This window comes from Corapipo altera, unplaced genomic scaffold (assembly GCF_003945725.1).
Source record: "Corapipo altera isolate COAL_440 unplaced genomic scaffold, ASM394572v1 1b, whole genome shotgun sequence".
NCBI classification, from domain to species: domain Eukaryota; kingdom Metazoa; phylum Chordata; class Aves; order Passeriformes; family Pipridae; genus Corapipo; species Corapipo altera.
In genome coordinates this window covers 10,257,519-10,279,245 of record NW_020884881.1, presented here as the reverse complement: position 1 = coordinate 10,279,245, position 21,727 = coordinate 10,257,519, and the positions used below count along the sequence as shown (strand labels likewise).

The following is a 21,727-nucleotide window of genomic DNA, read 5'->3' as shown; positions in this document are numbered from 1 at the left end:
AAGTGTTCAAGGCTGGGATGGATGGAGCTTTGAGCAACCTGGTCTAGTGTAAGGTGTCCCTGTTCATGGCAGAGGGGCTGGACTAGATAACCTTTAAAAGCCCCTTCTAATCTAACCCATTCTATGATTCTCTGATTTTCTTTTTGTCCATATTTAACAATAAATCTAGACTTTCAGAGTTCACTTGGCAGAAGACACCCCAAACCGAAACAGCAACTCTAAAGAAGCTCATCTCACCAGATGCCGAAGTTCTTTCAGGTCCCTACAAACCATGTAGAAGACACCAAGCAGAATATTGATATATGCAGCATAGAAATCTGCAGTATATTCTGGGGGATGATTCTGAGACAAGATCTTCTGCAGATGTCCTGTTTAAACAAAAATAAATTTTGCTTATTTAAAGCCAACTTAATAAACTGACCACATCTTAAAAGCGGAAGAACAAACTATAATCATCACTTAAAAACACCCCAACAAAACCCACCAAAAATCACACTGCTTTAAAGAACCAGCAAATACAATGGAACCAAAACATTACTTTGAGATGTTCTGGCAAGTGAAAATAGACAACTCTTTTGGAGGTTGTGCGAATATAGACTTTTACATTCCAGTAGCTATTACATATTCTGGATTCTGCAAAAGGCCCACTGATAAACATGGAAAAAACTTTTGAATGTTCTTTGACCAAGTGTTATACAATCCTCAAAAAACTGATTTAAGAACGAGTTTACCTATGCTGTAATCAGGAAAATACAAAGTGAGTGGATCAAAGCATCCCACGTTTGGACGGAACAGTTCCCACACTATTTCACTGAGCAGGACAACTGTCACATTACTGTCAGTCTGTAGAGGCAGGAGAAAAAAAATGAAAGAGAGAGCAACAGGCAGAGAAAGAACAAAATAACAGTGCATGTCATAGCATCAATGAGAAAAATTATTATTGTGACTTTTCTGTTCCACAAAAATCATCAAATTTACAGTTTAATACAAATTACTAGCATAGTAATAAAGCTTCAGCTGGCCTAATCAAGCAGCTCATACATTTGCAAATTTTCATAATTATATGATATTTCTCTGCATCCTTTGCCATTTCACTGACATAGAAGCTCTGTGGGGTGGTACAGCTCTGGTACTACACAATACCTAATATATTCCACCCCTTACTCCCAAAATTAAGAGAGCATTTTACTTTGGTAATTAAACCCAGATTTTCAGAGCAAACAGGAAAAGTTAGGAAGCAAAAGAAAGCTCAGCACTTCTGAAACCAAGCTCTCTCTTCTATGTTATTTTAGAGGTAATCTGGTCTTTAAAAACAAACACACACATCCCAAAACAAAAATGTAGTATTACCTGTTTACTCTCCCAACTGTGTTACGAACAGCAACTGTTCATAATAACACATTCTTTTTAACCAAGTTTTTATTGAAAAACTACTTACCTCGAGTTTGATGTTTTGGTCAGTAGGTAACAAAACGTTTTATATTAAAATAATATTCCTTATTTTGGTCACCCTTCAAAATTTTAGCTATTTAGTATGAAACTAACTGTCTGCGAAGATGATGTGTCATTCTCCCTTTTTGCAAGGTTTTTGCAAACACACTAGAAATTCTGCACAACAAAAGATGCTCTTAAATACGGTTCTTCAAGAAAGACATTTGAAAACTATTGAGGCACTTCAATAAAACAAAAGGAAGGAACCTGACTAAATTGACAGTGCTGTGAATATGAGCTGTGAATTACCTGAAAAAAAAGTTTAAATGCTATTCCCTTCCCTGAAACCAAGGGAGAATCTTCTTTTACTTATCCTTCCCACTTCTTGTCCAAGTGGCACTCAGCCATACTCTTTACTGTTCCTTTTTCCTCTGCTTTTAAGGAACTTTTTTTTCCTTTTGACACAAAAGCATCTTTCTGTGGATTTCTTTCAGTGGTGCTATTCTCCCAGATCTAGTGTTTTAGCTGACAGAAGTACTAAGGTATGTTCAGTTCAGTTCCTGACTGATCCTCCAACATGAAAAACTCTAGTAATTCCCACCACAATCCTCACAGAAATCAAGCATCCAATAACCTATTCTTCATCAGCAATCCTCCAGTCCCATGAAATCCCTCACTATTAATGGAATTTCTTGTCTCCTTTCACTGCAGGAAAGGAAGCAATGGAGTATATTTGCACCTCCAACATTGCTCTGCAACATAAGCTGCTTTAGAAAGCCTCAGTCCAGAATCTAAGCAACTGGAATATCAGCATTCAGGAAACAAACTTATTTGGAGGTTACTTTTGAGTTTGAGGGTGTTTCTCTGGCATATTTAAGTCTTAGTCTATGGTTTTTTGGCCCCTGAACAGCAATCATAGACCCAAGCTTTCCTCCTTTCTCTGCAGAACAGGTTGTTTCTGCTTCAAGAGCAGTAAAGTCCAGAACATGGCCAGAACAGACAAAAGGAGCCAGAAAATGCACCAGCTGCCAGGATTAAGAACTCAGTTGTGAATCAGTCTTCATTCAGTAAACAGAGAGTCAGTGTCACCAGAAGATTAAGAGCACCACACAAAAGTCTTGAGACAAGTATAATTTCAGCTATTTAGATGTTCAGACATTTCAAAGTAACAGCATCTTCTGGTTTTGTCTTCAGCTTCTTTTCAGAGAATGTACCATTTTTCCTTATTCCAAGGTAAAAAGTTTGGATGCTTCAGAAGTGAGAAAGGGAGACACACAATGGTTTACTCCAATCAGAAACTCACTGCAGTGCAATTTCAGAAGTGGTGTAAAAAACTCTCTTCCAACACATTCACAGCTGCTGAGCTGTGCAGCTCCACCCAAAGTAACTGGTAGTCTATTGAAAATCTCATTCTCAAAAATAAAAAAGTAATGTAGAAAAGCCAGCATGTATTTGACACCAGCCTCAAAAGAATCTACAACACATCAGATACTGTAAAACAATATACCATTAAACCCAATTAAAGAAAAAGTGTAATAAAAACCTGACAGTGTTTAAATTCTGGTTTGGTTTCTAGTTTTGATCACTGTTTTTGGGGGGTAAGGGTTAATTATGCAACTTTTCTTCTCTAAGGAATCACTATCTTTATCTGTGAGCCTAGATGGACAGATACCACATGTTCAGTTACTTTCAACACACAGGACACATACATATTTTTCCAGATACTTACCAACTCTTGAAGCCTAAGAAATGCTGGCAGGATGTTTGTTTCCATTTCCCTCAGCTGCTCTGCTCTATCCAGTACCTTTTAACAAAACAATATGATATAGACAATGTTGACTTCCACTCTCATACGGACTTAAAATTAATTCTTAGCTGCTGGAAACTGAATTGGAGAGATTATTGCTTCAAATGTGCTGCCAGGAAGCCCAAGCAGCTCTGCATCCAAAAAAAGATACAATCCCCAGAAAAGCAACATTCTCATGCCTTATGGCAGTAAGAATTAATACTTAAGTATACCAGTCAGAAATACCACTGATAAAGTCATGATATCATTATCAACCATTGAAAGCTCAATTTTTGCCCAAAATTATTATTATTATTTCAAACTTACACATAGTACTGTAGCACTGTAACTACAAGCTCACTCTAGGAGAGTTATCTTTTCCCACTACAGAATTATTTTTCACAAACAAGTAAGAGCTGATATTTTAGAAGAAATTAGCTCTCATCTGGAATTCACTGAACTGAATTTTGAGAGAAACTTTTCTTGTCATAGTTTGCAGCCTAGAAAATTAGAGGATTTACTGCATGCAAACCTCACATAGCAGCAGCAGATATGTAACATGTACAGCTTAAACAGGAAACACTTGAAGCTAAATTAACATTTTGGAGCCTGGAGAATAAAAACAGAAGCACGAAAACATACATGGTTATCCTCTGGCCAAAAAAAATGTGTATTCTCAGTACACTTAAAATCTTGACAAGAATGAAAAAAGAGAACAGAAACACATCTTCTGTGGTTTATTTACTACTTGCATTATAAATCTAACTTCTGAAGTTCATTACTTCTTTTGAATTACTGCTGTTGAAAGAAAAACTCTAGGTCCCTAGAAAATTATATTTTTCTATCCTATTACATATTCTGTTGCCCACAGTAAGGAAAAGAATTTTATGTGGACAACCAAGCATTTCATGAAAATATTATTTAAAAATCCCACCATACAACCTGGAGGAGCAGTATCTCTGCAATGATATCTCACACTTCCTGGGAATTTATTTAAAACTACAATACAATATATGACTTTATATTGACATCTGTATTTGGCTCATATAATAAATGACTTCAGGAATGAAGACTGTACTACACAACTGACCAAATAGAGGCTACATATTTTTACTAATAAAATACTGCTTATTGGACCCTGTGACATGCAGTTACCAAACACAAAGCTTTAAGGTCTTGACCTAAGTAGATCATACTTTCTAGTTAAATGGGAAACAAACTCCAGTTTCTACAGCAGAAAATATACTGTGACCCTGGCTTGTGGAGTATGGGTCACAGAAACAGTCTACCCCCAGGCCTATGAGTCTGTGCTTTAGTGTCAATACAGACTTGTCACACTTCAATTTTTTAAAACAACTATACATTTAGAACTGGCTGCTCATTTACATTAAAAACAGTAGTTTGTTACATCTGTAAAGTGCTAAATATTGTAAATGTCTGAATGACTACAAGTTATATCTGCTCCAATTTTTCAGGTAGTTAAAATGAATAAATTCATTTTGCATAAGTAATCACAAGCATTCAGCACCCATACTTGGGTTAAGAGAAACATTAAGGATTCTTTGCTTGAAAGTAAACATTTATCTTAATTTACTCTGAGTTAATTGAGCTGAAATAGTACAATATTTACAACTGAAATTAGAGTAAGTTAGCATTGTCAGTTTATGTTACCAGCATGCTGGTCCTTCCATCAGCCTCAGTTTAAAACACTCTACAATAAATCCAGATGACGTAGGTTAATAAACATGAATTGATTTCTCCCATTCCTGTCTGTTCCCATGCAGAAAGGAACTGAAATACTAATTTAATACTTAATTCTTCTGATGCAACAACTATTTTCATGATACAACTGAACCTTTACAATTATTTAATGGTTTGTTTTCTTTAACCAGTTGTTCAAGAACTTTCTAATTTTGAGTGATGCCAATTTATACAGTATACATGAAGAATTCTTTACTGACGTAGAACACTTTTTTAATCCAAATACTAATTTGAAAGTAAAATTTTAGTATAAAAAGTATTTTGTGAAACTCACTAAAGGTTATTATAAAGATAAATTTTGTCCTTATGGAATTGCTGAAGAATGTCAATACCACTTTTGTGATGGTAAATTAAATTGCCTTTTTATAACTTATCTGTTTTAAGTGTTGGTGGTACATTTTTTCCCTCATTCAATTTCTAAGAAGTATGTCAAATTTAATAACTTTGTGACCTGTAGGAAACTATGAGATAGTACTGTTTCCACTAAACAGAATATGACGTTATTTCACTCAGTGGTTAAGTATTTTGAAATGGAAATGAAACTTATTCAACTGTAACCTGTGAAACAGAATGAAGCATGATCAGTATAATTATGGACTTCTTGTCTGACTGCAAAAAAACCCCAAAGCATTATGGGCACATCAACTGCTGTGAGAAACATGGCGAGTGATTACCAGGGTCATTAAGCTTTCTATCTTGAACCACTTTCATGTTTTCTTAAATAATCAATTTCACCTCTTTTAAAACTGGCCTGAAATGTCAGTCCATATCTTCTGCAGGTCCACAATGTATACATTCCTTTACACATCACTAATATTATGGCCTTCATATTGTCCTTTCATCAGACTTCTTGTATGACTGAAATGTCTTTCCTACGTTCACCTCCTGGCACAATAAATGCTGTTATACTCCCTTATGTAGTTAAGATTATCACAGTTAAAAAAAACCCACTTAAACCAAATCCTAACTTCTAGTACTACATTGATTCAATCATTCCTGCAATCTAAAATCTGATAATTTTTCCTACAGTCTGCCTGTTTATTCCCTTTGAGTATATCATCATTTTTTTTCATTGCAGTCTTTTTTTCCATCTTAACCTTAAAACTACAGTTCTTGCCTCTGAGGGCCACAAGTGTAGTCAAAGAAGTAAGATCTCAAAAGCACTTTTACAGAGGAAGTTATACATTTTAGTTCCTTAATATAAGCTCTAACTTGGACCTATTCCAGCCAACCAAGCCTTGTCATTTGCATACTCCATAAGTCCCTTCTGCCCTATTCCCAACCTTTGCTTTCTCATTTGTGAAGCTGTTTTCACAAGGAAACAGATATACATGACTTACTAATAATAAAACAAATTCAGGCTCTCTGTATTTAAATACTTTGTAACACTATTACATCCCCAATTTAAATGTGAGGTATAATTTATGTTGTTAGTTAAGCTACAGAGTTATTGTGTATAAAAAATTCTGAAAGCAGGAAAAACAAAGAACCTCCCCTAAGGCCTGTAAACCAACTGAAAGAGTCCAACCACTACCAACAGATTCTGAATGAGGTCTATGCAGAAATTTTGTGAAAGCTGTTCTATAAGGCACACATTTCACTTACAAATGATCAATAACAATTACTTACTCCCTCTTAACAGGAACAAAACTGGACATCAAAACTGAATTACTTACAATGTACAATGTTTGATCTTGAAGCTCTCGACTCACAAGAGCCTGTTTAAACAGACGTACGAAGTCATTGAAAGTCTCACAAGGCACAGGAGAGGCTGGCTCTGCTTCAGAAGAACAGCTTTGCAACTGGATGAGAATTTCTTCTAAAAGAAGTCGTGATGTAAAGCATTCCACACAGTTCACAAACACATGAGGAAGCTGAGGAGGATAAAGAAAAGGATACAACTTTATTTGGTTTTTTCACTGTAAACACTCCAGAATCACTTTTCCAGATGATACAATCAATGAAACAGAAAATAAAGCGTAAACCAAAAAAACTTGTAAAAAAAGACATAATCAATTATGTACCTAGTCAAAATATTACCTATCACAAAGGGAAGACAGATGTGATGTATCTTCAAATAGAACAGTGTATCTTCTAAATATGTTTAAAAACTGAAACACACCCTATATCTTTTAACTATGTTTAAAAACTGTGAGCAACACATAAAAAGAAAACCAAATAGCATTTAGTTCAAAGAAATTTAGACAATTGTAACACATTACAGTAAAATGGTCCACTACAAATTACGTCTAGATAACACAGATGTCTCAAACATATTACAAAGAGAGTAATCTAGGAGTACACTCCCTAGAATTACTCTGAATGTTTTTGGCATTCAATGCATACAAATATAAACTATGAGCTTCTACATTAGACTCATGTTCAGCATGATTGTGCAGAACATTTTTAGAAAATCAGATCTTTGCAGAGCAAAGAGCATGTGAAAAAAACAGAGTAGGAGATACATTGTAAGTATTGACTTAGTAATATTGAAAAGCTACTGTCATTTGCCTTTAAATAGAAGACACTACAAACTAAAAAATAGTACCAGTATTCAAACCTACATAACGCAAAAAAAGAATTTTCTGGCAACTCTGTTTTTCAGAAATAGTTTATCTGCATAGCTCCATAATCTCTGGTAAGGCATATGGTCTTTTTCACACTTAACATTAAAACCTCTGGAAAACATTAGTCGCTGGGATGCAGGAATGTGTTTGTCTATAACAAAAAAAAAACAAACCCAAAACCAAAAAACAACCACAAGTACTTCAATCCAGTCTTTCTGTGTAAAATACAATATATGGCATGTGATTCAGCAGATGTGGGGAAGTGTGGGTACATGCTGGCAATCCACTCACACAGCATGCAATAAAAAGCTTTTTATTATGACTTTGAACACCATTAAAAGAAAGGGGCTACATGTCCCAAAGTAGCTATTCAAAGTGCTGCACCTCCATAGCAGAAGGAATGCTGAGTGTCTCAGATGTGATTCACAACACCACATAACATAGGAGACACCTATACTTGGCAAAAGGAAGTTCTGTAGAGAGAGTTGCTCCTTAAATCCTACTGCTTGCCGGGGCCAGGCCACATCTTTGGATATGCTGCAAGTGGGTAGCATAGTGCTATGAGCACTGCATGAAAGGATACTGCATGGAAGAGGATAATAACCCCCATCTTCTGCTCTTCTCCCTCTGCAGAATTTTTGATGAGGGGGGCTTTTGCATAAAATCCAGTCCTGCAGATAAGCACACTCTAGATGAGCCAAAAGTATCAGGGGTATGAGAACACACGAGTGGAAATTCATGGTTTAAGCATGAAGTAGGCACCTGTCATTGGATTTAAAATCCCTGAAGTTCTTGACTGACAAAAACACTAACAGGTTTAAATGGAAATTTCTGTGATAACATTCTTCAACTTAGATGGACTTTATAACATGTTTTGGGAAACATTACGACAGAGGGCAAAACTAGCACGAACACACACATTCACTAACAGAAAAAGAAGGGCCACTGAAGTGGCAAGAACCCAGTGCTTAAGTATTTAGCCAGCGCTGACCAGAGAGGGACTGACGTGGATTTATGGCCATGGCTCTCTACATCATTCCTCAAGATAACTATTTTTCCAAGAAACATACATTCAGCCACAATGACCCACTACTTCTACGTAGTTCAGATTCTCACATGGTGTTTAAAGAAAAGAGTAGGTTTCTCTGTCTGCAGCCCTTGCAGTTGAAATAAGTCCTTTCATGACAAACTTTCTACTTCAGGTTAGTAACACACAACAACTCCAGTATTGATCAAGGATATAACTCATCCCCCAGTGGCCAGCATTAAAGCAGCCTTCTTCCTTAACAACTGAGAGGAAGATAGTTGATAGTCCCAGCTTCCTAGGAACATAAGGCTCCAAATTCAAAACTGCACAATGAATTCTCAGTGATTTCCACTTCACATACTTCAACATCATCTGCTTTATGAGTTCTCCTTGACCTATATCTTACTTACTCCTACACTGTTTCCTAAGGGCAAGAATCCAGAGGAAGTTTGGCTTGGATGGCAAAGCTGAAACAGAACATACAGTCCCAGCACTTCTGAAAGCAATGCTCACCCCGGAGGAAGCAGCAACAGTACTGACATAGGACAGTAAGATCCATGCTGCCAGCAAAAGACCTGGTGATGTCAAGCTTAGTAAACACAAACACACCTGGAGAATTGATTTTGTTACGTTCAAAACTGTGAATGCCATCCTGTTTCATAGGGGTTTTAATTTATGATGTATATCAAGCTGTTTTTGAAGGATCTGGAATAAAGTAAAGTACACAAAATTTGTATTTTCAAATAGGTTCTGAAAAGATAATAATAAAAGGGGCTATCAGCACACTATTCCCATTTAGAGCTGATTCTTTGCTGAAGCAAAAGAATAGTCATTTATTGTTCAGGAATTAAACAGATTGTTCCTATGCAACATTGCTTAAACATTTTAGAACTCCTGCACTGTTTCTTTTTTGAAGTTTCAGATTTTCCTGCTTCTACAAGAACTAACCAAATTTACTGCAATGAATACAACATTCACAAGTCTGCAAAACCAACTAACCATATCAGAAACAATGGCAATTGTGTGGTGTTCAGACAGTGATTTTCACCATTCCAGGTTCACTTTCTTTTTCAGTGAACATGTACAGCTTGCTATGTTTGCTTTGAATGCTTTTAGCAACTTCATTAAGCTTAAGCTCCGAGGTTTACATTTAAATGGATCGTACACATCCAACTGAATTTAATTAAAATGAGTTTGCCAATACAAAACAAATAAAAAATCCTCTACTGCTAATTCTTCTCACTGTTCTTCAAGTACTCTCTCACTCTTTTTTGTATACACATAAAATTAGTTTAAAGGAGAATACTACAAGAAGATTCAAAAGAAGGTGTAGTATAAGTGACTGCAGATTGAACTGGAACCATCAATACTTACTTGTCACTGGAGCTATTTCAGCCTAAGTCATGCAAACAACCTGAACAATATTTGGTTTTTTTATATTTCTTAAACTTTCTTACAAAAGTTATTATGATTTATATCTCAGTAGCACCAATTTCATTTTATCCTAAATGCACTAGTGAGAAGAGTGATGCATTCATGACACAGTAAGTGGAGCAGAAGAATCAGGAAGTCAGAAATAGCTGAGAAAACAAGCCATTTTCAGAAAGTAGAGGCCATTTCAAGAAATCATCTGTTATAAATAAATAGTAAATTCAATATCTATTGTGAACATTCTTACCTGTAAGGTGTTCAGAAGAGTTTGCATCACGTAAGTCTTGCCACTAGATGTATGTCCATAGATAAAAATGGATGGAAAACTAAACTGCTGACGCTAGGGGAAAAAAAATTGTTACTGTTTCAATTCTTCTTTTTCATTCAACAGATAAAAGACTTATCAATGAAGTTTCCCTCCAAAAGAAAAGTTATCCTTTAAACCAAGGCATTAAATATAAAATACAGCAATTATTATGGAATCAAAAGATCAAGTCTTATGTTTCATCCTCACTGAAATGCTGGGAGGATAACTCAAAAAAATCAACTATCACACAACTGCCAGTGAAACTGCTGTAATGAACAACAGAAACACAGAGAGTAACTCATACTACACAACTGAAAGGAAATCTTGGGAAGTACAAATTGCAAGTCATACATTACCTTAACTCATGCAAATTGCTTTTCTTTTCATTAGCACCAAAAAGAAAAAAAATGGTGGAGGAGGTGGTAAAGGAGCTGGCTCTTCTCTCACGAGGCAATATTTGATATAAGACATCTAGTTATTTAATGGTCCTGATGCTGTATATTTCATGTAATTTTTTTTTTTTACATGCAAGGAAAATAATTGTTCTTTTTGTTTCATTCTGAACAGGCACTTATTTTTGTCTTTTTCTCATTCCTAAGGATCTCAAATACTGACTTAAAAATGAATACAAAAATAAAATGGATACTTTTATGAAAAACAATAATATTCAATTAATGCAAGATGAAGCCACTCTTGCACAATATATGCAGGTACTTTAACCTGCATATTTATCAAGAATTTAAGTATCTATTTTCAAGAAAAGTTGTTGCCACTATGCTTGTAATATATATATATAAAACTTGAATGCTGTAATTTGATGGTATTATTATTATCCATAATTAAAGGCAGAACCAGAAACAGATATTAATTTCCATTTTGTTAGCTGAATGTAAACAGACATATCAAGTGCTTTCAAGTTTGCAGATAAAAATCCCCATTAATTTTTACTACAGCTTAGTGAAGCAGTAACAGAATCAATTAACAAGCCAGTGATTTCTGAATCTTGTGACCAGCTGCAGAACTACTAAGAATCAGACCAACTTAATGTACTTAGAGTTCAGGCACTCAGACAGTAAAATAACAGGTCAAAACCAAACAGAATTTCTACACTGACAGTAAAAAAAAAAAAAAATTTAGACTAGGCAAGAAGAGACTCCCTGGTACTAACTGGAAAAGATGGAACAAAGTCATGGCAAAATCAGGCTTTAGAGAGAGCAAGGCACAAATAGGTGTGGTTTTTTAGATCCTTCCAGTTGTAAAACAGCTTTCAACCTTCTAAAGGACCAGAATCCAATTGCCAAACAACAATGTTAAGTATGAGTAGCAAAAAATAAAAGTACAATGAAGAGACAACCAAAGTATGTTCACAATGACATCACAAAAATGCCCCTACATTTCTGTTCTCCCCTCTGAAACAGCAGAATGTCTTTGTTCTAGTCAAACATACAGTACAAAAAACACTACCTCTCCAAATATTGACAGCAACATGGACACCTGGGATTCTCGACAAGGCACCAAACTTTCCAAGTGAAGCAGTGCAGCTGCTGGATATGCTGGGTGTTCAAGATTAGGCATTTTGATATTTCTGCAGCTAAGTCACCTGAACATGCAGGTCCCTTTTGTGGTTCAGAGACAAGAAATAAAGTGATCTGGAAAATAAAAAGTTTTCATTATCATTTGCTTTCATATGCATAAAAAGAAAATGAACAGGAATTGATAAATAATCTAAACACACTACTAGCTCAGGATAATGGTATAATTATGACAGACTTAAAAGACTTCAGAAAAATTGAACTTAACTGTGTAAGGCATTACACAGACATTTTCACACCAGACAGAATCAAAAAAAATCAAATAAAAAGGGAAAGGCATACAGGATATGACCAAATCAATATAAGAAGGAATTGTCATAGTTTAGTTAACTGGAGAAATACATATTTAGTTCTGATTTTATATGCATTTAAAAGTAGCAAGGGAATAAAATGAGGAAAGTAGATTAGTCACAGATCATCACCTCCATGAACAGGCAATAAACTAGGATTTACAAGTAATAGGGAGGAGGTAGGGCATAAGGAAAGATGAAGATGACAAAATAATAGCTCTTTGGCTGCTAATAGGAACACTCAGAATAGAATCATAGAATCGACCAGGTTGGAAAAGATCTCCAAGATCATCAAGTCCAACCCCTGATCCAACACTGCCGTGGTTACTAGACCGTGGCACTAAGTGCCACATCCAGTTTCATGTTAAAAACCTCCAGGGAAGATGAATCCACCACTTCCCTGGGCAACTCATTCCAATGTCTGCTTACTCTCTCTGTAAAAAATTCTTTCCTAATATTCAACCTAAACCTCCCCTGGTACAGCTTAAGACCATGGCCTCTTGTCCTACTGCTGGTTGCCTTGGAGAAGAGACCAACCCCCACCTGGCTACGACCTCCTTTCAGGGAGTTGTAGAGAGTGATGAGGTCTCCCCTGAGCCTCCTCTTCTCCAGGATGAACAATCCCAGCTCCCTCAGCCTCTCCTCATAGGACTTGTGCTTCAGTCCCTTCACCAGCCTCGTTGCTCTTCTCTGGACCTGCTCCAGCACCTTAATATCCTTCCTGAACTGAGGGGCCTGGAAGAGGTGTGGCCTCACAGTGCTGAGTGCAGGGGAAGAATCACTTTCCTGGACCTGTTGGCCACACTGTTCCTGATCCAGGCCAGGATGCCATTGGCCTTCTTGGCCACCTGGGCACACTGCTGCCTCCTCTTCAGCTTCCTGTCGATCCAAACTCCCAGGTCCCTTTCTGCCTGGCTGCTCTCCAGCCACTCTGTCCCCAGCCTGTAGCACTGCAGGGGGTTGTTGTGGCCAAAGTGCAGGACCCGGCACTTGGCCTTGTTGAACCTCATCCCGTTGGAATCAGACCATCTTCCCAGCTTGTCCAGGTCCCTCTGCAGAGCCCTCCTGCCTTCCAGCAGATCAACACAACCCCCCAGCTCAGTGTCATCTGCAAATTTGCTGATTTGCCCAGCTTAAAAGCAGCAGAGGAATATGAAGAAAACCCAGCTGATGGTAAAGACTGGAAATACTCCTTAAAACAAGTAGGAGCCCAAACCAGTTACATAAGACTAACATTAATTACAGTCTACCTTTTAGACAAGATCTAGACAATGAAAAACAAAGGTCTTGATTGCTGAAACACTGGGAAGGCTGGACTTTAGTGATTGAATATAGAAAAACACCTCAGTCAAAGACACTACTTTGTCTGCACTTCTAAAACTGCTGGAAAGACAGTACATTTATCTGTAGTGATACACACAACATGCAGAGAGAGAACCTCAACAGTAACCTCAACAGCTGGATTCTGACTTTGTCAATCATAATATAACTTGATAATCAAACAGAAAGTTTGGAAATTTCAGTAAGGCAATAAAGGTATTTCATCAGCTGACAGGAATATCTGCATGTTGCCAAGACAAAGATAATAAACAAAGCACTCCAAACACTTCTAAACATAAGTACTTACAGCTAAATATGTTATGCTGGGTATAAGTACAACACCAGAAAAAAGATTAGGTTAGCAGGAGACCAGAAATAGCATGGGAAATGGAAAATAAACTGTTGTGAAGGAAAAAAGAAATAGTGGATTGTAACAACAGGAGAGCTATTGGGATACAAGAAGGTTCATAAAGACATATGTATTTATGGAAGTATTTAATAATAGAGTTCCTTCTGGGGCCAATCTCTGTTAAGTATTTCCATAAATGCATTTGAGGAAAGATTTTTTCTTTTATTTTTACATTTTGCCTTCAGTGTTTTCTTAAGTAAAAGTTGGGACTGTAGAATCATTAACAGAAAAATAAGTGTCATTAATGAGGAAAAGGAAACAAGAATATCTCTGATAACAGAAGTAATGCCCGTGTAATGAAATTCAGTACTTCAAATTATACCTATTTGTAAGTAATCACATCACACCTAACAAGGACTACACTTAGGTATCAAAAAAAAAAAAAAGTGTGAAGTAACTTGAAAAATAAGTTTATTTATAAGTCAATCACATATTATGGAAAATCAAAGTAATGTTGTTTCTCAAACACCCCTGCACAGGACAACCTACACTAAACATATTTCAGCCACTGGATGAAAACCTACGTCGCTCCTGACTATCTGTGTCTTAATCTTCAACGGGATCCCATCCCAGAGCTCACAAAGGAAACTATGTTTAGAGCAACACGTTCACAAAACAACTAATTTAGATTAACTGGCAATGATAGCACAAGGACTAGCATCGGGCAAAGCTTGAATTGAGGGTGTTCTGCCCGGGGAAGGTTGTACATGTGACTCCACCAAGACCAGCAAGGAGCAAAAGGCACTTAGTTTGCAGCTGAGACCAAGTAAGGATGCTAAGAGCACAAGTTATGTTTGCGCTGTTTTACGTAATGGTTCGTTTACATAATTTACGATGACTCCTCTTAATTCACTGGTCCTAAAATACCTGCGCTTGGCAGCCTTTCTGCGCTTTAGGACGGAAGATGAAAGACCTTAAAGAGATCAGCATGGCCCCACGTCCCCTAGGGCCCCACAAGGCCCCCCTCCGGCACAGCCGTGCCCCGGCTGAGGGGGCAGGACGACCCCCGGCCATTACGGAGCGCGGCTCAAGGGCTCCTTGCGCCGCGCGTGTGGGAGGCTGGCGGTCCCCCCAGCCGAGGGGGCGGTTCAGCCCGCGGCGGGTCTCACTCGCGCACCGATTCCCAGGGGGAAAGCAGCAGCAGGAGGAGGAAGGCCGCTCCTTCTCCTTCCCGCCCGCCCGCCCCGGCTCCACTCACCGGCTCCTCACACGCTCCCGCCGTCGCCGCCCGCGCGCACCGCCCCCTCCGGCCCGCGCATGCGCCGCAGCGATCGCGGGTCTGCCTGGGGCGGTGCAGCAAAGGGCGGAGAGGGCGGGACGGGTGTGAGGGGGGTGTGCTGCTTATCCTACGGGGCCATCCCACGGGATATCGTGTCTTATCCGGCAGGGAGAGCCGTGAGGGGAGTCCGCCGCTCCGGGAGGGGGGTCGTCTAGGAGCCCTAGGACTGGGGCAGGGTCTTCTCCTACAGTGAGAGCCGTGAGGGGAGTCCGCTGCTCCCGGACTGCCCCACCCCGTCCGGGAGCTCCAGGGTCGAGGCGGGTTCTTATCGCACCGGGAGAGCCGTCAGGGTGTTGCAAAATGTGGAATATGTAAAATATTCTTGAGGAAGGATGTTCTTTAATCGTTATATACTTTCTCGCTTAATCCTAGGAGGGAGATTTAATCCGTGAAACGGATAGCGGCTAACAAGTGATGTCCGGATGTCTGGGTAGAATTCCCTTGTTAAGGTTTAGACCTTGACATGTTTCAGTGGTCTCAGACGGAGGTGGAGGTTAACAAAGCTTCGGGACAAGAATGGACGACTGGTAGCGGGCACAAAGAATGCAGAATTTGTGGGCCGCAAGGACATTTGGCAGAACTTCTGAGATAAGGAAGAAACTAATAAAGACAATGCAGCAACTGTGCTGAAGTCATCTCCAACTGGGTAAAAGGTAATTCCAGCGAGGGCAGATCGCAAACACCGACTGACGGACCACCAAGCCAAGAAACTCGCGGACCCAAAAGAAAAGAAAGACACAGCATGTGGACTAATTAGCATTGGAAGCAAGACAATCATTAACCAGTATAAGATAGAATGCTAATTAATAAGAGAAATCTGTAACCTTTAGCAAATAAACAATTCCTTTGTTTGCTATAAAGTATAAACAGTAAAAAGTTTTCATAGTTGGGATGCTTGATTTCTGGAATTCCACCAATCACCCAGGTTTTGTGTAACTCTGAAATCAATAATCAGTGTCTCTCCCAAGTGTGTAATTATTGGCTTGCTGCACATTGGGTAACAAATCCGATTTTTGTGCACAAGGGCAGCCTGCCCCAGGGATTTGGGTGGTTACAGAGAGCTTGTTGAGGGAACCAGTCTAGCTGAAATCAAACCAAAAGAAGGCTACTTCAGTAACTGCAGCCTTGCTTCCAAAAGCCTGCTTATTAACTGAGTGGGATCACCACTGTCTCGTTTAGCTTCTAGTCTGGAATTCAAACAAAATACCCAGTAATAATTCTGTTTATTAATCCAAAATGACGCCATTATTATCATGAGGTAAAACTAAAAAAAAAAAGAAAAAATTTTTTCTGTATAGCTTTAATAATCTAAAATTATTAAGAATATCATTATTGATTTAAATGGTGGGACTATAAAACTATGTTTTCACAGAACTGACCTGAAGTAACCCAAAGTTCTGTACTCTTAAATCTGCAAATGCAAAACTATTACAAAAGACTGCTGAACAGTTCTGACAGTTACTTAGGCCTATTCCTACAGAAAGTCTCTGCTTCCCAGTAAAACTGCTTAAACTTAGTAAGTGTGACTTTTTATTTTCATTCAAGAGGCCAAAACTGGTTAGTAGCAGTTGCTAGAGATAGGATTCATGCCTAAATATGTAGCTGGTTATGTGTAGCGTAATAAATTTTAGTTTATATCTTTCATCGACCACAATTTTCATTGATATTGTTACTCAGTATGCATTTATGCAGAGCTTTAAGTTGTTTCTTAATTTATATTAAGCTGTCACATGCCTTTTTATCTTATTCTGACTGTGAGTTGCTCAGATACCAAATATATTCAAAATAAGAAAGCAAATAATAAAATGAGGTTTGAAACCTGCATATAACAGGGCAGGAGATAGTCCTTTCTCACTATGTTTATGGTCAGATATTTTGTATTAATACTTTTTTATCTATGAAACTTATTTTCAGTACAGGTAGTGAATAATTTTCATATAAGTTTTCTTATCCATAGTTCCAGTTCAGCAACAAACTTAAATATAAAATATATGGTCATTTCATTCAAATCACTGGGATTCCTCATTTCTTAAATTTATGTGTTTAAGTGAATTACAGGATTATGTTCTTTAATTTGTATTTGTAGTTCTATATATATATGGATAGAACATGCACGTATTTATCCAGATTCTGTATGTATGTAGAACTATATACAATATGTATATGCAATATGTGCAGTATTTTTTTTATTTCTCTCAGTCTTTTCAAGATACATTTTACCAGTGATGCCATTGTGCAGCATGCTATTGAGGCTGCACCTGTACTATTTTTTAGCAGTCTCTTCCTATTCCAAAAAGTCAATTCCAGCTGACAGAGGTGCAGAAAAGGGCTCTGACAAAGAGCAGGAAGAAATTATTGCTCTTGAAAGATGTTCTCTTGAAAGCATCACTGAGGACATTTAAGAAACGACTGCCACCGTATTTCCAGCCTTCTTGGATGATACAGCTCTTTCAGCAGAGCAAGTGGAAAGGATAGTGTCATTACCTACCTTTACACAAGTCATCCTTTTAACTTAAATTCCCAGGTAAGGATTATTTAAAATATACAGGGGATGATTTTTCTTCCAAGTGGATGGAAAGATCTCAAGTGGTTATTGTGCACACAGTGGTAGATACGCAAACCCTAAATAATGAAAGAGGAAAGATACCTGCAGTAACTTCTAAAATGGTTTCAGCTTCACCTGCTAATGGCTATCCGACACATCCTAAGTAAGGATGGGATTTGAGCCTTGCTGAAGAATAGACACCAAGATGTTTTACTAAATACCAGTGTTGTAACAGAGCAAATAAATATTTTAGGTACAATAATGCAATAAGGAGGAACAGCAAACTCCTTCATGTTTATCCAGATGGAAACTGGCCATTCCAATTGGTATTGGTTTGCAAGTTTGTTGGTTAAAATAATGCATAATTAAATAAATAGTAAAAGAACATTTGAAGGGCAAAAGAATACTGGACTAGATAACTTTGCTCTGTCTGAAGTACACCTTCTGTGCTGCAGGATGTTCTGGGGAAAGTAGCTCTATGCACCAGCTGTAGAAAGGTGGTCAAATGGGTGATGAAGCAGTTTGAACACATTTTAAATGCCCATCAGAAGCCTAACAATTATTACTTAATGTCAGTTGAAGTCATATAGGGGTATATAAATCTCTGTGCCAGCCCACATTGCAGCTGTAACTGCAAAAAGTTATTTGGTGCCTTCAGGGTATCAGCCTCCCTCCTCATTCTCCTGCTATCGAAACAAGGAAGTTTGGGGTAGTTTGGCTGTGTAATAGGAGATTTGGGTGAAAGGACTCTGAGTTACATGAGGAGAATTAGTCCCTGGAGACAATTCTGTGGGCTGTGGATTGCAGGAGTGCAATATATTCCCTTCACATCTTTTGCTGTCTCCTAGTCAGCCCCTGTGTCAGTGCTAAGGGTGACCTGGTACTGCTTGCAGCCAGCAGATGTTCTTTTCCACTGGCAATTCACAGTAGAATCAGAAACTGAGGATCTGATCTGTAACTTCTCATTACGTTTGCTAAAGATAGACAAAGATGAATGTTTAACAATCTAATCGTTAGTGATTATAATCACCAACAGTGGATTTTCAAGGAATTAGTAGTAATTAAGCTCTCATTTATAACTCATTAATATGAAAAACAGTATTTCTATGGATTAAATACTCCCATAGTATCTAATGCAGAGAATTTGCAGACAGAAATATATGATGAACCATCCAGAGTTTGAGATCTCCAAATGAGATTTGATAAAAATATCACCATAGGCAATTACTGCTGAATTTCAGCTGGTTGCTCAGACAAATCTCTTGCACAGTATCAGAACAGTTTACTTAGAATTTAGGCCTCAAGGGAGGCAATCTGTTAAAGGTGAGGGATAGAAAATATCTTTCCTCAAGCTGCCAATAAACAATGTCAATTCATACTGGAGACATCTTAATTTTTAGTTACATTTCCATTAATTCTAGGCACTGTTTATTTTCCAGATTATTTTTCTGGGAAAATTATGTCCTACCACCAACATCCTCGGTTAAATCAGTATATTAACTACTATGCTTATTTCTCTAAGAAGATATGTAGAAGATTGCAGTAACATATATATTCACACAGCGAACATTTTACAAAGGGTGTATCATTTTTGCAAAAAAAACTGCTGAGTTTTGATAAGTTACTTGATATTCTTTCTAAATCAGGAGGCCAAGGGAGATGAATTTCACTAGAGATACATAACGAAAATCTTTTATTTATCATTATATATTCAGATTATGAAAGTCATACCAAAGTGATGCCATTTCTAGCTGAAGTTAGTTCTATCCAGAAATTCTTGGTTTACTTCCTTAAATGCCCGAGCATAGATTGAATTGATTAGGCATCTGAGCTTGGACTTAATGAATTTCTTTAACTGGCATTTGTGTCTGCATTGTAAAAAATGAACTTCTGTTTTTGAGACTGCATCTAACCTGTTAGTGACTTACCATTCCTCTTTCAGAATTCAGTAAAAAGCGAAGGTTTTGTGGCATGCTTGATGTACCCATAAAAATGGGATGATGCAACCAGTCATTGTGATGCAACTTAGCTCACTTCACTGTTTCCTGGAACATGAAAAATGCCAGAGTGATGTGTTATGTACAAAGGCAGAGTTTTTAAGATGTTTGATGGGGTCCTGTGCTGAGCCAAAGCATTGACCTACAGCCAGCCAATGCGCTTTTTAACCGTGAAAACTTAATTTTCAGTTGTAGACCAGTATTTTAATTCTCCCTGTCATGCAGCCCAATGTAGCACTGTCTCAGGTGTTAATCAAAGGCAATTATTATGCTATCTGTATCTATACTATAAACATATGAGTATATACACGTATGTGAGCATGTATGCATGTGCTTATGAGTGAGGAGTTGTTCTGCCCATTAATGCTTGTGATAGTGCAGAGTATTAGAATAGGACACTGGCACTTCTACAAAACATGTTTGGTAAAAGTGTTTTACTTCAGAAAGGACTTGCCAGTCTCTCACTTCTAAGCTGTGCCATGGAAAAAGATGTGGCTATTCAGTGCAGTGACAGCAGGGTAAGGCACCTCAATGATGAAGAAATTAGCCTAAACTAAACATGCAGATCCAGGTTGGGAGAGTAGCTAATGACTAATGTTGCTATATATACATTTCTAATATGCAAAATCTGTAATCCAGACTTCTCCTGGGTCATCTGAACCAAACCCATGGCGTCTGATCTTTACTACTCCAATCCAGATAAGTGCAACTGTGCTGGGGTGAGGTAAGGGCTCCACAACATTGACATGATTTTAACCAGGGTACCCTCATGGGCCATGTACATAGGCACTTTTTAGAGACCCCTTTGTAGGAGGTCAATAACTAATCGATCCCAATTCGGGGGTAGAAACTGGAATCTTTACTGAATACGCACTTCACAATATAAGGCTCTTGGGGGCAGGACATGTTAACGAAGAGGACAGGTTAGGCTAACTAGGGGATGGATTATGCTAACTAGAGGATTACACAATTTTCTGCTACAGTTACAGAAGTGGTTACTATTTTCCCTTAGCTAGGACCGCATGGGGGTAAGAGAACAAAGAGGTTTCTACATGGTCTGATAACATCATCACAAAGTCTTTCCATATCTGCTGAAAGACATCTTTCCATGTCTGGAGGACAATCAACAGAGCTAAATATTAATAGGTCTTGTGATGAAGTGTCCGGTCCTCAGGTGATGGGATTTCTCTCAGCCCCTATTGCCCAAGGCCTGCTGCTCAATCCCATCAAACTCCTTCCTGCTGACAGCTGAGTTTTGGTCCTTACACCCCTTAACTCCTTCAATAATTCCATCATTAATTCTATGTAACTGCATTCCCTCAGTGGTAGGCTTATACAAGAGCTTTCTAGATTCCAGTGTGAATTGAAGTAAACCTGAACTTGTTTTCACTTATATTAAACTCCCTGGAGTGCCAAGAAGGAACTCACACTGCATTTATCTTTGCCCATATCCTGAGGTACCCTGAACAGAGCCTGCTGACAGCCTTGGCTTACAGCTTTACCCCATTTACAGAGTCTCCTGTGCTGGGACATGACATCCTAGAAACTTTAAAGTGTTTTTTTATCTCTCATGAAATTGTCTGTGATGCAGGACTCACATTCTGAGGGAGCATAATCTGTTGGGAGAGTTTTGCTTTCCTTAAATTGAACATATAACTCCTGAAACATTCACTGAGAGGTGATTTTCTTTCATGTAAGTTTGGTATTATTTTGGAAGCGATTGAGTGGGTTGCTGTTTTGTAATCACAGCAATATTATTCCTGTGGGATTTATTTTTTGCTATCTTCCAGTAAATTATGAGAGATAGACCCCAACAGTTTTTTGTCAGTGTAGAACTGAACATTAATTTAATATTTAAAAGGAAAATCAATGAAATATTGAGTCTGCAAGGGAAAGCATCAACTGAGTCATCACATTTGTGGACTAAACTTTAATATCAAATTTTTAATCTAGAAAAGTAAAAAAAGCAGCTAAATTTTGCCCTG

The 21,727-nt window shown here is 38.0% G+C and overlaps 1 protein-coding gene and 1 long non-coding RNA gene across 4 annotated transcripts in view; one reads left to right on the top strand and one right to left on the bottom strand.

Annotated features, from left to right (window-relative positions):
* Window positions 1-15,178, bottom strand: part of ORC5 (origin recognition complex subunit 5) — a 66,490-nt gene extending 51,312 nt beyond the window's left edge. Inside the window, exons 1-7 of one of the 3 annotated variants that reach the window (XM_027639905.1) lie at window positions 15,120-15,178; window positions 11,775-11,959; window positions 10,251-10,343; window positions 6,655-6,852; window positions 3,161-3,235; window positions 732-843; window positions 238-368 (exon numbers count right to left, since the gene is read on the bottom strand). In XM_027639905.1, the coding sequence (XP_027495706.1) occupies window positions 238-368; window positions 732-843; window positions 3,161-3,235; window positions 6,655-6,852; window positions 10,251-10,343; window positions 11,775-11,885 (720 nt within the window). In that variant the 5' untranslated portion in view covers window positions 11,886-11,959; window positions 15,120-15,178. Of the gene's footprint in view, window positions 1-237; window positions 369-731; window positions 844-3,160; window positions 3,236-6,654; window positions 6,853-10,250; window positions 10,344-11,774; window positions 11,960-13,819; window positions 13,858-14,788; window positions 15,009-15,119 lie in introns of those variants that run through there. The other 2 variants (XM_027639906.1, XM_027639907.1) reach the window with 2 other exon arrangements.
* A 1,287-nt stretch (window positions 15,179-16,465) lies between these two features.
* LOC113945602 lies at window positions 16,466-19,416 on the top strand. Its single transcript, XR_003527135.1, has 3 exons — window positions 16,466-16,716; window positions 17,475-17,724; window positions 19,185-19,416. It is a non-coding gene; the product is annotated as an uncharacterized LOC113945602 (long non-coding RNA).
* The last annotated feature ends 2,311 nt before the right edge of the window (window positions 19,417-21,727 follow it).